The sequence below is a fragment of the Blennius ocellaris genome (assembly GCF_963422515.1).
Source record: "Blennius ocellaris genome assembly, chromosome: 13".
Lineage (NCBI taxonomy): Eukaryota > Metazoa > Chordata > Actinopteri > Blenniiformes > Blenniidae > Blennius > Blennius ocellaris.
The window spans coordinates 12,621,696-12,635,341 of NC_137662.1; the positions used below are offsets into that span (position 1 = coordinate 12,621,696).

The 13,646-nt window shown below is 37.0% G+C and overlaps 1 protein-coding gene across 4 annotated transcripts in view; it reads left to right on the top strand.

Moving 5' to 3' along the window:
* Window positions 1-9,984, top strand: part of mlip (muscular LMNA-interacting protein) — a 36,281-nt gene extending 26,297 nt beyond the window's left edge. For 2 of the 4 annotated variants that reach the window (XM_080507709.1, XM_080507710.1), the window contains exon 12: window positions 213-9,982. In XM_080507709.1, coding sequence (XP_080363835.1) covers window positions 213-431 — 219 coding nt within the window. In that variant the 3' untranslated portion in view covers window positions 432-9,982. Of the gene's footprint in view, window positions 1-212 lie in introns of all 4 variants that reach the window. The other 2 variants (XM_080507712.1, XM_080507711.1) reach the window with 2 other exon arrangements.
* Window positions 9,985-13,646: the final 3,662 nt, after the last annotated feature.

Genomic DNA, 13,646 nt, shown 5'->3' on the forward strand with positions numbered 1-13,646 from the left:
TGACCCCTCCACTTTTTAAAGCATAATTATCAGAAAGATACAAATACAATATGTAAATAAAGACAAAGTCAAGAGACATTTTGTAGTGTTGCATCAGATTGTTTTACTTTCAGTCGTTGCTCTTTTAAGTGTTCACAAACCGTTATTCTCTGGATGGTGTATGTATTTGAGGAGTATTTAATGGTGGGTTGTTGTGTTCTTTTATATTTCAGATGGCGGCCAGTCCCGAGGAGGCAGGAACAGGTTGGCACACAGGGTCAAGAAGCAAAATGTGGGGAGAAGAGAGAAAGCCTGTAAGAAGGAGTCCATTCTTCATATGCGACCTGCAGATCACAGAGCCTGAAGAGGACACGAGTCACCCCAGGAAAGATGCTTCCACTACATTCAGTGCTGCTGAGAGATGTCTGGAAACCCTTCAAACCCACATTTAAACCATTGATTTTTTGTTTTTTGTTTTCTACTGAGGTAAACGATGATCTGAACAGACAGTTACTACGCAACATATTTAGGTGAGGAAGAATTTATATATATATATATAAACTTGAGATCTGAAAGAGTCTGCAGGCACCATTTAGATAACAAAACACTTATAAGATAAGATAAGATAAGATCGCCTTTATTAATCTCACAGTGGAGAAATTTACTTGTTCCATACAGCTCTTGAGGACACATGAGGAAAGGAGAGGAATGCAAACTGTTAGTAGAAAGGGCAAGGAAAGTGCACACAGTTAGTGGTTGTGCTTATGTTGCTTATGTTGTGGTGTTTGAGAGGGGAGCAGCTTAATCCAAGCATCAGATGTATGGAAAGGAAACTCATCAGTGCATTATCACACTGTTTTCATATTTAGTTATTGGAATTAATGCCACCATTCATCTGTTAATTAGCACATCAAAGCAAAAATAATGCTGCCCAAGATCAAGACGACAGTCAGAGGTGTCACAAGTATTCACATTCATTACTCAAGTAGAAGTATAGATACTGGAGTTTAAAAATAGTTTTGCAAGATAAAGTATCTACTCAAGTATTATACTCAAGTGGACGTATACAAGAACTGGTTTCAAAACAACATTAAGTACAAAACTAAAAGTAATGGAAAGAAAGAAAAACACCAGTAAGTACAAAACCAGCACTACCAACAAAACCAAAATTTTTCAAAATGCCATAATGACTATTATATTATATTATATTATATTATATTATATTATATTATATTATATTATATTATATTATATTATATTATATTATATTATAAAAGCCATGCTTGTGGTACTTGGGTGTGCAGAGCTTGCAGCACATTTGAAAGAAGTTGTTTTTGGATTCAGCCCAGTTTGAAAAATTTCTTCCTGGTATGGCCAGAGAGTTCCAAACGTCAGCTGGTCTTCCTGGAACCCAACCTCCTCGCTTGCTTGGGGCATTTTGCTCGAGTTCTCTTGACTCTCATCTTCGTACTCCATGGAGTCTGTCAGCCATGTGCTTCTTGCTGTGTGATGTGATTTGTATGGCATTCGTGTGCAGGGGTGATGCATTGTGTACAAACCAATAGGGTGTCACAATGGTAAGTTACTATCCTTTTTATCTAATCACAATCAAATGAACTCTATCTGGTTGGTGCAACTTATTTAGACTTTTTTTTTTTTTTAACCATGAAAATCCCCAAAAGAGATCTATATGAAATGAGTCAAAGGTTGTTGTTTTTTTTTTATTTAAAAAAAAAAAATATATAACCATGAAAAGAGGAGAAGTAAAAACTAGGTTGAAAATAATTACTCCAGTAAAACATAGATATATAAAAACTCTTAAGAAAGGTAACAGACTATTTTTACTTTGGTATTTCACACCTCTGACTACAATAAACATGAATGTGTGGAGGAGGACAATTGACTGTGTGTGTGTGTGTGTGTGTGTGTGTGTGTGTGTGTGTGTGTGTGTGTGTGTGTGTAAGCCTATTACAGAATGATTGGCACAGCTGAGAACGCTTGTCTTTTTAAAGTAACACACTGTCTCATGAAATGCTTTGTATCGCCTTACCAGCCAGATCCACTGTGTGACACGCACTGATGCCAGGGCAAGCAAATGGTCATTTGCTGCATAAATAAAATAATAAAAACAGATCAATTAATTGTGATGTGGCCTTGATCCCATTTTACAATTGCTATTTCATTTTAGCCAAAAAATGTGAAAACTCCAATAATTAAAGAAGAGACTATGCATTTTTTGTCATCCTACACTAACCCAAAGCACCTTTTTATAACTTACAAAGTGCCATTTTATCTCATTGAATTGATAAAATTGGAACATCCAATAAAAAGACTTCCCTCACCATGTTCATGTTGAGTTTGTCTCACAGTGAATTCCAAAAATGGACGTGACATGACAATCAGTTTAGAATGATACATCCTAAAGATCATCTAATGCTGAGGCGCCTGCACACAGCTCAGCTTGATCACGAGCACATCCTGGAATTATTTACAATTATTGCACTTCAAGATCATGAACAAATTGAAATGTCATTTGGATTCAGTTCAGCAGTTTCTTATTAGACTAATGACACTAATGACACAAGCCTGTTGGTTCGTAGAAAACAGGATTCAACATGCACATTTTCCACAAACTCACACACATGGCTTTGACTATAATGCTATTTTAAGTTAGTGATCCTTTGGCTCCCAGCGATGTTGCCACCTGCTGTTCGGCAGTAGTAATGAACAAACTCGAAACAGCAGTTGCCATTATGACATTAGAGGCAATAGCTTTCTTGTTGCAATGTCATCCGACAGCCTGGATTTAACCTTCTTGCAAGCTGGTTTTGGTCTGCAGAGTGCATATTTGTCACTCTTGCTCAAATGACATCATGTACAATTTAAAGTAGCGAATGTTGCTCATTGATCTGTCCTTTGTTTGAAGCAATGTGGGCATGGTAGGCTAGTGATTAGCACTTTGGCCTCACCATGGGAAGACACTGGTTTGACTCCAGGCTTATAACTTTCCCCTTAAATATATAGATAGACTGATGTTTAGGTTATTTAGTAACCCATAACTGTAATTATAGATATTTGTGTAACCTTTCCAGGCTACATCCTCCCTTTCACCTATATTTTGATGCCATTGAGTCCAGTTCCCCATCATGGTAAATTGTAAAATAATGTATAGAAAATTAACAGATGTTATAAGACTTTAATCTGATACTGTATAATTCACTTTACTTGTTTTTCTGTTTTGTTTTGTTTTTCATTCTAATGATTTCTCTCTCTTTTTTCTTTTAATGTCTTGATGTTTTTATGCTTTTATTCTCTTTAATGTGACCTTGGGTGACATGAAAAACACATCCAAATTAAATGTATTATTATTGTTATTATTTTTTATTATTAAACTACTCACACATGTGACGGCCGACAAACCACTCGTGACGGAAACCTGAACCCTGGGGACAAAGCATCACGTGGATCTCTTTTACTCTAAAAACATGTCTGGAACAAGCTGCTAGGTTTACGTAAAAACAATCAATACAAGCTGTCATCTGTAGCACCTCTTGCTACATGCCTCCAGGCCTGCGCATGAGTGAAACCAGTCAATACAGCTCCGTTTCAGTTGCTCTGCACAGACAGCAGATCTGTATTTACAAAAACAGAGAGTTAAGAGAGAAGGCAAGGATGGCGACAGCAGGAGAAGCAGCAATATGTGCCGATGTGACGATCACAGGAGCTTTGGGTATACAAAAGTATAGAGAAATGAGTCATGCTAAAATTGAGTTATTTTTCTATGGCAAAGCAAGTCATCACTGACTCCCAGAATAGATTTAAATGTCTGATTAAAACAATAAAATAAATAAAAGGCCACGATAATATGACATTAGCTGGAAGATGGTCAGTGTCGTATAATCTGAGCATTTTACGTGTTTTTTTTGTTTGTTTTTTTAAGTAAAAGGGGTTCACTGATCTAATAAATAAAGTCGATTGTGGAACAAACTCAGGAAAACGTATATTTCAACAACCAGTCATTTGAAGACTGTGGTTTTAAAAAGAAGTGATGCTTTTCAGATTCTTTCATCCTGGTTATATTCACATATTTTTTTTATATCTTGTAATCCGATGCAACAAATTAAAGACCATAGGTCAGTAATTGTCTGGCAATGTGCAGAATGTGGGATCGCAGGCATCCAGACGTGAGTGAGGTGGTGCTCTGGTGTGAAAGGAGAAAGTGAGATGGTGTGAAGTGCTCTCACTCTAACGGGTGTGAGGAGTCACTGGACTCTGGACTTAACCTGACACTGACATGAAAGATCAGTCTGAGTACAATAGGAACTAGGTAATCTTGTTTTTTTCAATCAAACCTGAAAATATATGTTTCATCCGAATATGACTTGAATTCACTAAAGCATCTCTGCTATTTACTATCCTGAAGCACATGCAATAAGAAGGTGGAAACAATTAAAAAAAAAACATTTCATTTGCCAAAAATAGCTGCGCTTACCTCCTTCTAGTCTAGTCCTTCTAAATTTGTCAAGTATACTTTGATATCCAATCCCTCAAATCAACCATGCCGGGAAATACAGTCGTGGACGAATCAACATTTTCTGAGACAAAAAAAGAAGCAGAAAGAAACAATAGGCGTAGGAGAAGAAGACTGAAAGACGGAAAAATGTTCATTTAATAATTTGTGGAAGACGATGCTGTAGCTGGAGGACAACCAGCCATGCACAAGTGCCAGCTTTCACTCGATGAGACAACTGAGCAGGCTCAAGAGCATGTGGTTTTATTATGAAGAGCTTAGTTGTGTGCGCTTTGTTCTCTTTGCTACCACATTTCAAGCTGAGACAGCTGCTACCACATTATGCTCTGCAAATACATATTGTAAACTACAGTGAAAATGTTGGGTGTTGGATCCATATTTGATGTTCGTGAGCAGTTTTTTCGTCCGAGGTCTAAATTTATATTTATATACCTTAAAGTAATCAAACACTACCCTTAACCTCAAGTCTGGTCAATCACAGGAGGTGGGCAAGGCTTCATCTGCCCTCACGTTGTCCAATAGTAAATGTCACAGAAAACCACGAGAGTGATTTGATTCGAAAGCCCCTACTCATATATTAGTGTGCGTGGGCATGTCTATTATTTATGGATGACAATGTGGTTCAGCTGTAGTTTTTTTTTTAAGTGGTTTCCAAATAAAGTTCAGTTGAGATGAGTTTTAGCAAACTAGGAAATTAGAGAGGGAAGTTCTTGAAACAAGTTAATAATGGAACAATGGTTGGGAATTGCTGTCTAAAATGAAATGTGTGAAAGAAACATGTTTTATTTTCTGTCAAATTCTGTCCTGCTACCTTAAACATCATTCATGGGAATTTCTTTCCAACTGCATTCTTTTGCCACAGAGTAACCCAGATCAACAAATCATTGCTATTGATTGGTCAGGGTATTGAACAGTTGTGTTTCAGGAGCAGCCTTTACTTCCTGTATTTGTGCTGCACGCTGTGTTCCTGACCTGATAATGTTTGATATAGATAAATTCTTCATTCATAGAAGTAGCCTGTTATCGTGCTTATATTTTGAATGAATTTGGCATGTGTCCCATGCTGATTATGTTTCCTCACACTTATCGGTGGCTGAATGTCCAGATGCTGCTGCGTTGGAGCAGACCTCACTTGAGTTGATTGCATCAGAAAGCAACATTTCCATGTCAGTGATCGCAGCAAAACACATTACCGGGCTGCAACAGCCCTGTGTGGAGACCTCTTTATTTCTTTATTTCTTTTTTCCTGATTGGATTTGACGTTAAAGTACGTCTTTGTGCTCTCAGAACAGCCTGTGGTCCCACTCACAGAGCTCTTGACCGATAAGTGCCGATTCTGTCGCCATCGCACTCTGAATGAAAACTCCATTTGATTTTGATGAAAGAAAACCTCAAAGATGAAAAATGACAAAACGCTAGCCGAGGATATGTTTAATATAATTTAGTGAGTAATTAGTGGACAAAAAGAAGGCTACACAGAATGAAAACGGAACATGATTATGTGGTTGGTCGTATAAGCTTGTGAAATCTGACTTCAGATGAGTCACTTTTTTGTCAGTCTTATAGTAATTGTTATTAAAATCAATGTTGCTTCAGTATATTTATCTACTGAACGGCTTCATTTCAGCGAAACTAGCAAATTGTTGGCGATTACTCTAATTTGTATTTGATCACAAATTGCTCGTTTAACATGTCATATTATGCATGCTTTAATTATTCTATTTTCCTAAACATGGCCATCATTTAAACCATTCAGTTTTGTGAGAATGCAAGCAATGAAACAGCCACTGTAGCTTTCTCTTCATCTTCATTAATTTCTACAGTATATGCTGCAAATACATTTCCACACATATGAAAGTATTATGTGTTGTTTAATAAATAATATATAATGGTTTGTTGAATGGATTATTTCCCTGTGCCCTCAAGAATTTTTTTTTTTAAACACACTCACGGGAAATAATAATATCCAAGGTTCAGTGAATAAATGCAAAAACAATACATGGAATTATTATCATGTTAAAATCAGAAGCAAAAATACAAATAACCTTCATTAAAAAAGGATGTAACAGTGACAATGGTATATTACTGTTCAAAATACATTAAGAGCTTTATTACTCAACCTTGTTTGATTCGTATTGATGAGCTTGTGGTGACATCTGCACTGTGGAGATATCTTGTCATGGCTCAGTATTTACCGTGAGCATACAAGGTGAAGGACTGCTGATGACGTGCAGCCTGGCCAGTCTGAACTCAATCAGTTTCTCTCTTCATGTTGATCTTTGGTACATTAGAAAATTACATACTCTTGCTGATGAAGTCACTCGGACTGGCTTCTGTGACGAATTGCGTTATGATGAACAGGCAGTCTCCCACAGTTCAGATAATATTCCTGCATTAAAAAGAGGAACGTTTTGCTGGGGAAGTGATTCAGTAGTTTTAAAGATATTTTGACTTGGTGAGTAAGTAAATAAGTAAGTAAGTAAAGTTGATTTAGAAAGCACTTTTCACAGATAAAAATCACAAAGTGCTGTACATAAAATGGGTGAAAACGTCTGTATTTTAAAAGAACTCGTGGAATTGAGCAGGCGGAGGGACAGGGGCAAGTCATTCCATAGCCTGGGAGCTACAGCCTGGAAGGACTGGTTCCCCCCGGGTTTTACAGCGGGTCTTTGGGACTTTCAGGAGACTCTGGCCTGAAGCTCGGATGGTGTGTCCCGAGATGTCAGGACCCAGCATGTCCACAATGTACTGAGGGGCCTGACCATGCAATGAACATGAAAATAAAAATTTGAAAGTCACTTTGAAATTTGACTGGGGCCCAATTAAGATTTGAATGGGGGTGATGTAGACTGTTTTGGGTGGGCCTGTCAAAAGTCTGGCAGCTGAGTTTTGTATGACCCGAAGTCTCCCGAGGATGGTCTTATTGAAGCAAGTGAAAATGGAATTGCAATAATCAAGGTGAGACTAAATGAAAGCAGGGATAATCATTTCGAGGCCTGGTTTTGACAGCATCCTCCTTACTTTAGAGTTACATTATCCAAGCATAGAAATATTGTCTTAACTGGTTATTGGTTTGGCACAAAAGACATGTCTTCCTAATAAAAGTAAAATATTTGTTCTGGATGTTTCTGGTTTTGGTCCACAGCTTTATGAGATATGATTTGTTCACTGCTGGATCTCTGAGCCTGTGGGTTCTGGAACATGGATTTAGCTGCATGTTATATTTCTACGTTCACGTAATACACCTGTGTGTTTACAGGAATGGACGTATATATTTGCTCTTTGTTTCTTGCCTCTTTCACCTTAACTCAACTCCATTTGTAGAGTCAGAGTCGCTGTGGCCTGACAACTTTATCTAGGATCTATTGTTACAGATTCCAGCATAAAATCTCAGCATGGTGGATTAAATCATCCTTCCAGCATTCATGTAGACAAACACATCAGCATCAACAACTCTCCTCCACAGCTTAGGTTCACGCAGAGTTAACTATTAATTAAACCCGCATCTAATCAGAGTAGGATGCTAAAAGCTGCACCATTAAGGTCTGTAGCTACAGTCCTACTGCGAGGCACAGCAAGTGGGTTGTTTTTTTTGACTCACTGGCATGATATAGCTTTTAGGTTATGCACACAACAAAGCTCTTTTTAATTTCTCTCTTTAAAGACATTCACTGGTCGGCAAGATCTTTCTGTGAATGATCCGACAGAGCAGTGAGTTTCCATCATTATCAAGTTTAGAAGCTTTTTTCTTTCTATAGATTGCATTCTGTGCATATGTAAAATACAAAGGGTGCTGGAGCACCTGTCCCTTTGGCCTCTTCTCAATAGCAGCATTTATTTGTTTTATATGTTTCATATGTTTCAATAGTTTCATATTTTAGTTTTTCCAATTTGACTCAATTCTATAGGTATTCTGTATTATCTGACAGCTGTGTTTGACATGCAATTCTGCCAGTATTACATTCCCCTCCCTCCCTGCACCTGTGGTTACAACCTTCTCTCTCTCTCTCTCTCTCTCTCTCTCTCTCTCTCTCACACACACACACACACGCACACGCGCGTATTTACACCACAAGTCGGCTTTATGCAATTATGTGTGTGTATGTGTGTGAGAATGGCTGATTCTCTGGGAGAATACATTATGTTGAGAGCGACACTCCATAAGGTAGTCCTGTTGTACGTCTTGTTGATCATTAAACTGAGCTATACTCTCTCTCTTACTCATTGACACCTTGCATAATCAAATGTAATATCCATGATACTGAAAGGGAAACTCCAAGGAGAAAACTATGAGATTATGTGTTGAACTGAAACAAATTTTTCTCAACAGTGAAAGAATCTTTAAAGAAAACAAACAATAGTAAAAATATATTTAAAAAAATAACAACCCAACAAAACTGTATAAATAGAAAAAAAAAATATTTGCAGGAGTATGCAGTGTATTATGCAAAATCCCATCTGGAAAAGGATAAGCACATTAAGGTAAATCTAATAACAAAATTAGACGATACATTTACATAAACGCATAGTGTCTTTGATTGGTATTTCCATGAGACCACACCAACAGGTTGATACATGATTTGTACCAATATATCACATTGTAACACAACAATCAACAATGAGTCCAAACTGTCCCTTTAACCTAAAGAGAAACACTGTAACAGACAAGATTCAACAACTTTGTGTGGAGTTCCCAAAGAGAGAACAAGGTTAATGAATGTTTTTTGGACAATTCTTAGGAACTGAATAATGTTGAAATGTCATCAATGTATTGATCAACATTTACAATAAAACAAAGAAATGTGTTACTTATTAACCACAAAACTATGTAAAAAAAACTAATAATGTACAAATGGGAAAAAAAAATGAAAAGACAAGATGTTAAGCAATTATTTTATTGTAAATGAAGGATCTTTATGAAATGTGATTATTGAATATTGGGGAAGTAGTAGGATTAAATCTGTTTTACTTCTTCCAACCAGTTTTCAGACATTTTGATTTCTATATGTATTTGAATGAAATATACTGTATGTGATTGGACTCCCCAGAATAGGTGTCTTTCTCAGTTGGATGTCGGATGCTGCTTAACCAACTTTTCACTTTGTAAATGGAAGAAAATGTTCATGCAGACTATTTGTTGTTGTGGGAGTGATGAGGTCTGACAGAGCTTCCACTGCTGATTCTAAAGTACCTTGGGAAAAAAAAAATAGATTGACTGTTTATCATTTTCTGGTAAAGAATCTGACAGACTTTCTACTGCAGGCCCATCAGAGGAAACAGTGATTATTGACTGTTTCATCTGTGAGCCCCGACAGACTTTCATGCTGCCACGTGACTGTCTTCTTCAGTGTAATCTCTGATGTCTGACTGACAAGTGTATATAGTTAAAATGTCAGATAGTTCTGAGACCATTAAATGCGTCTCCAATCTGCAATTCATGGACAAAAAGTGTGGCCTGTCTGGCTTCTTTATGATTGGTTTTTTTTCCCAGTCTGGCTGTCAGTTCATGGTGAGACATGGGGAATTTTCCAAATTCCACATACATTAGCTCCATTTGACAGTTTCTTACTACCTTTGTCCACTAAAGAAACCATTCCAACATCTTTTTTTAGCATTGTACTTTTGGGAAATTATTTCAATGTCAAGATTTTATAAGGCTCAAAAACATGAAATAAAATATGCATTCTGCTTTTCAATATTGACGATTTTGCGAAAGGATCGGATCTTCATTGCCATCCTCTGATTGGTCAGCATCATCTCTTGTCTTCATTGGTGCAATTATGTCTGCTATATTTGGTAGAAACACTAAGCAAAGCAATTGAAAATACTGTACATGTTATTTCTCCTGAAAATCAAAGCTCTTTTTAGTATTCAGCTCAGAATTGATGCCTATCATTTATCACAATTTCTGACAGTGAGAGCGAAACAGTTATTTATTATCTTTCATAGTCAGGTCAGGAGGTTATCACATTATAAAGTAAAAAAGGACAAATACAAACCTCAGACATTACTCGATTTAAAGGTGGACACCACTCTGCCTCAGGCAAATGAGAAAGTTAAAAAAATATTGTAATTTATGTCAGTGAGCCCACATGTGATCGTCAGATATCCAAGGTTGTATTCTTCTGCTATTTAAAGATAGCATCACTGACCAAAGAAGCCTGTAAATGACATGGAAAATGAATTAGTTACTGCTGTGATAGCATCAAAGGCAAGGCACATTGATTTCAGTACCTGTGCCTGGTACAAGGCAGTGATTTATTCAGGGAAATGAAAGCTGTGCGTGGTGGTTCATCTTTTAATTTGCCAAGATCACTTCAAGACAAATATATAATGCTTAATAGGGATGGATGAAAAAACATTACCCCCCCCCCCCAAAAAAAAAAAGAATTGCACACCTGCACGTACTACGTGCCCATGCTCGCAATAAAGTGCAGATGGCAATATAATGAAAAGCTGGGACCAATCTGTTCTCATTCTTTCAAATTTAATTTCTGTGTTTCTTTCTTTATTATTATTATTATTATTATTATTATTATTATTATTATTATTATTATTATTATTATTATTATTATTATTATTATTATTATTATTATTTAGTTAATAGGGTAGTGCAGTTGTCTTAAAAAAGAACAGGGAATTTTTCTTGTTTTTCAGATTACATAATCATAATTTACATTTTATTCAACCTCATGTTAGCATCAAGAACAAAATGAAATCGTTGAAAATAACACCGTGAAAACTAGGCTACAACACTATCAATGACCTTGATTATATTTATTGGCTTTCAAGAGAAAAACCATTCCACAATTAGAATTAAATTACTAAATAACATTCATATATAACTGCTCATACCAACTATTTACATTTCTAGTGCCAATTGACTTCACTGTGTTTATTTATTCTTTCTTTTATTTGTATTTTATGACCGGAGGATTTCCATGTTCGGATGTGACGGCATCTTGAAGATTTATCAAATTCATCAGTTGGTGTGTCTGCGGGCTGGTTTTTGTCTTGTGTGTAGCTTCAGTGGAACGGTTTGATTCAGAAGCCAAAACAACAGAAAAACACATCAGCTTTCTGCCATTGTGACATTTTCTTTCCTGATTAAATTTTTTTTTTTACAGCACACACAGGTACATTTTGTACTTGTGTTCTATCTTTATTGTGCGTGAGTGCTGAGCTACTCTGTGCGTATGCACTGCAGGAGCAGAGGCTGAACCTGTTATACCTTTATGAGAAACATTTGGAATCTGCTGCGGCAGTAGCATTATATATTCAGTAAAAAAAAGGCTTTTTTTTTTTTTTTTTTTTTTTTTAGAATCAATCAAAGATCACTCATAGAAAGGTGCAAATAAAGAACTAAAGGCAACAATTTAACAAATACACAAAAATGAAAATAGAAGTCAAGGTAACTGACATCTATTAATCTCCTTCAGTAGAACCTGCTGATAATGAGACAAAGACATTGTACACCATGAGTCAGTTGCCAGTACATCACAGGGCCATCTTTGTTTTTTCTCTGATCCACTGCCTTATCCAACTCAGGGCTGAGTCGTGCTGTAGTTGATCCCAGGTGACTATGGACAAAGGCAGAGTACACCTTGAACAGATTGTCAATCTATTACAGAACGGCAGACAGCCGCAGCCACTCATGTTGAAAATTACCAACAATTTTAGACCCACTAGTGAACCTCAAAGGCAAGTTTTGGAATATGGGAGGAAACTGGAGTGCCATGGGAAAACCCACGCATTTCCCTGTGAAAACATGCAAAGTCCACGAAGAAAATCTTCTTAGCGCAGCCACGACTCAACTACATACATTTATTCAAACTTGAAGCCTATAGAAAGGTTATGTGGGCTGCCGAGTTCTCCGCTCAGGTCCCTGCGATTCGAACCTCATCATGGAACGACATGTGGAACCTTTCTTATTCAGACCTCTGGCATTTCAGCTGTGCTGGAGAGTGATCTGAGGCCTTTGGAAGAGAGATTGTAAATGTCTTCAATTCCTGCAAGGGACTTCAAAAGTTCTTGGGATCATCAGGAAAACGGCAAATGGCAGTCAGTACTGAACTCTGCTTTCGTATTCGCTATTAGATGCTCTTCCCTGGATGTTTGCCTCAGAGATGTTCACTGGTTCGTACTCTGGGTGGTGACTATGTTATACGAGATGGAAAAGTTTCTGATAAGAAAGAGAGAGAAACAGTCATCAGGAAGACAAGAGTAGTGGGAAACAATGTCGATAGATAGATAGAACCAGCAGGTGGCGGTAATGCAGCTATATGGACTCAAACTGCAGTTAAACCCCAAAAAAGAAGAAGATGAGGTTGCTGTGGTCAGTTCTCAGGTTTTGATACACAGCAGGTCTTACATCCCTGCTGTGTATCAAACACTTTCTTGTTCCTCAGAGGGCAAAACCATTTTTAAAGTTGATCATTTCTGTGATTCCTTCCAAGCAGCTCACAGACATTTATATGAAGCGAAAGAGGAGCTGTAGGCTGCACTTTGTTCTGTGATGTTTTGTATCCGATTACACATTGCTCACTTCACTTCGTTTAACAGCAGGATGTTTCAAAATCTTTCATGAGGATTTCCTTTGAAACCTCCTGTGGTGACAGTAACAATCCACGTGTCGATATCACAGCCCATTTGTAGCTCTCCTCTGAATACATCAATAACCCAGTATGACAGGCCCCTGAGAATATCAATGCGAACATATTACTTTGTTTTCAACTATAAATGCTAGGATCCTTTATCCTTCATTCTTTATTCTTCAGCTGTAAGTCATATTTAAATGAATGAATGAATGTATTTTGGTTACAGTTACAGTTTCAGTGTAAAAGTTGAATTTTGTGCATTCAGTTCATAGTGCTCATAGTGTTCATAGTTCACGCACACAGGGTTTTTTTCCCTCCACAATATCTGTTGCCGAAATGGGTCTAGGCAGAAACCAAGGCTTATTTTTGCCCCTATCTATCTATCTATCTATCTATCTATCTATCTATCTATCTATCTATCTATCTATCTATCTATCTATCTATCTATCTATCTATCTATCTATCTATCTATCTATCTATCTATCTATCTATCTATCTATCTATCTATCTATCTATCTATCTATCTATCTATCTATCTA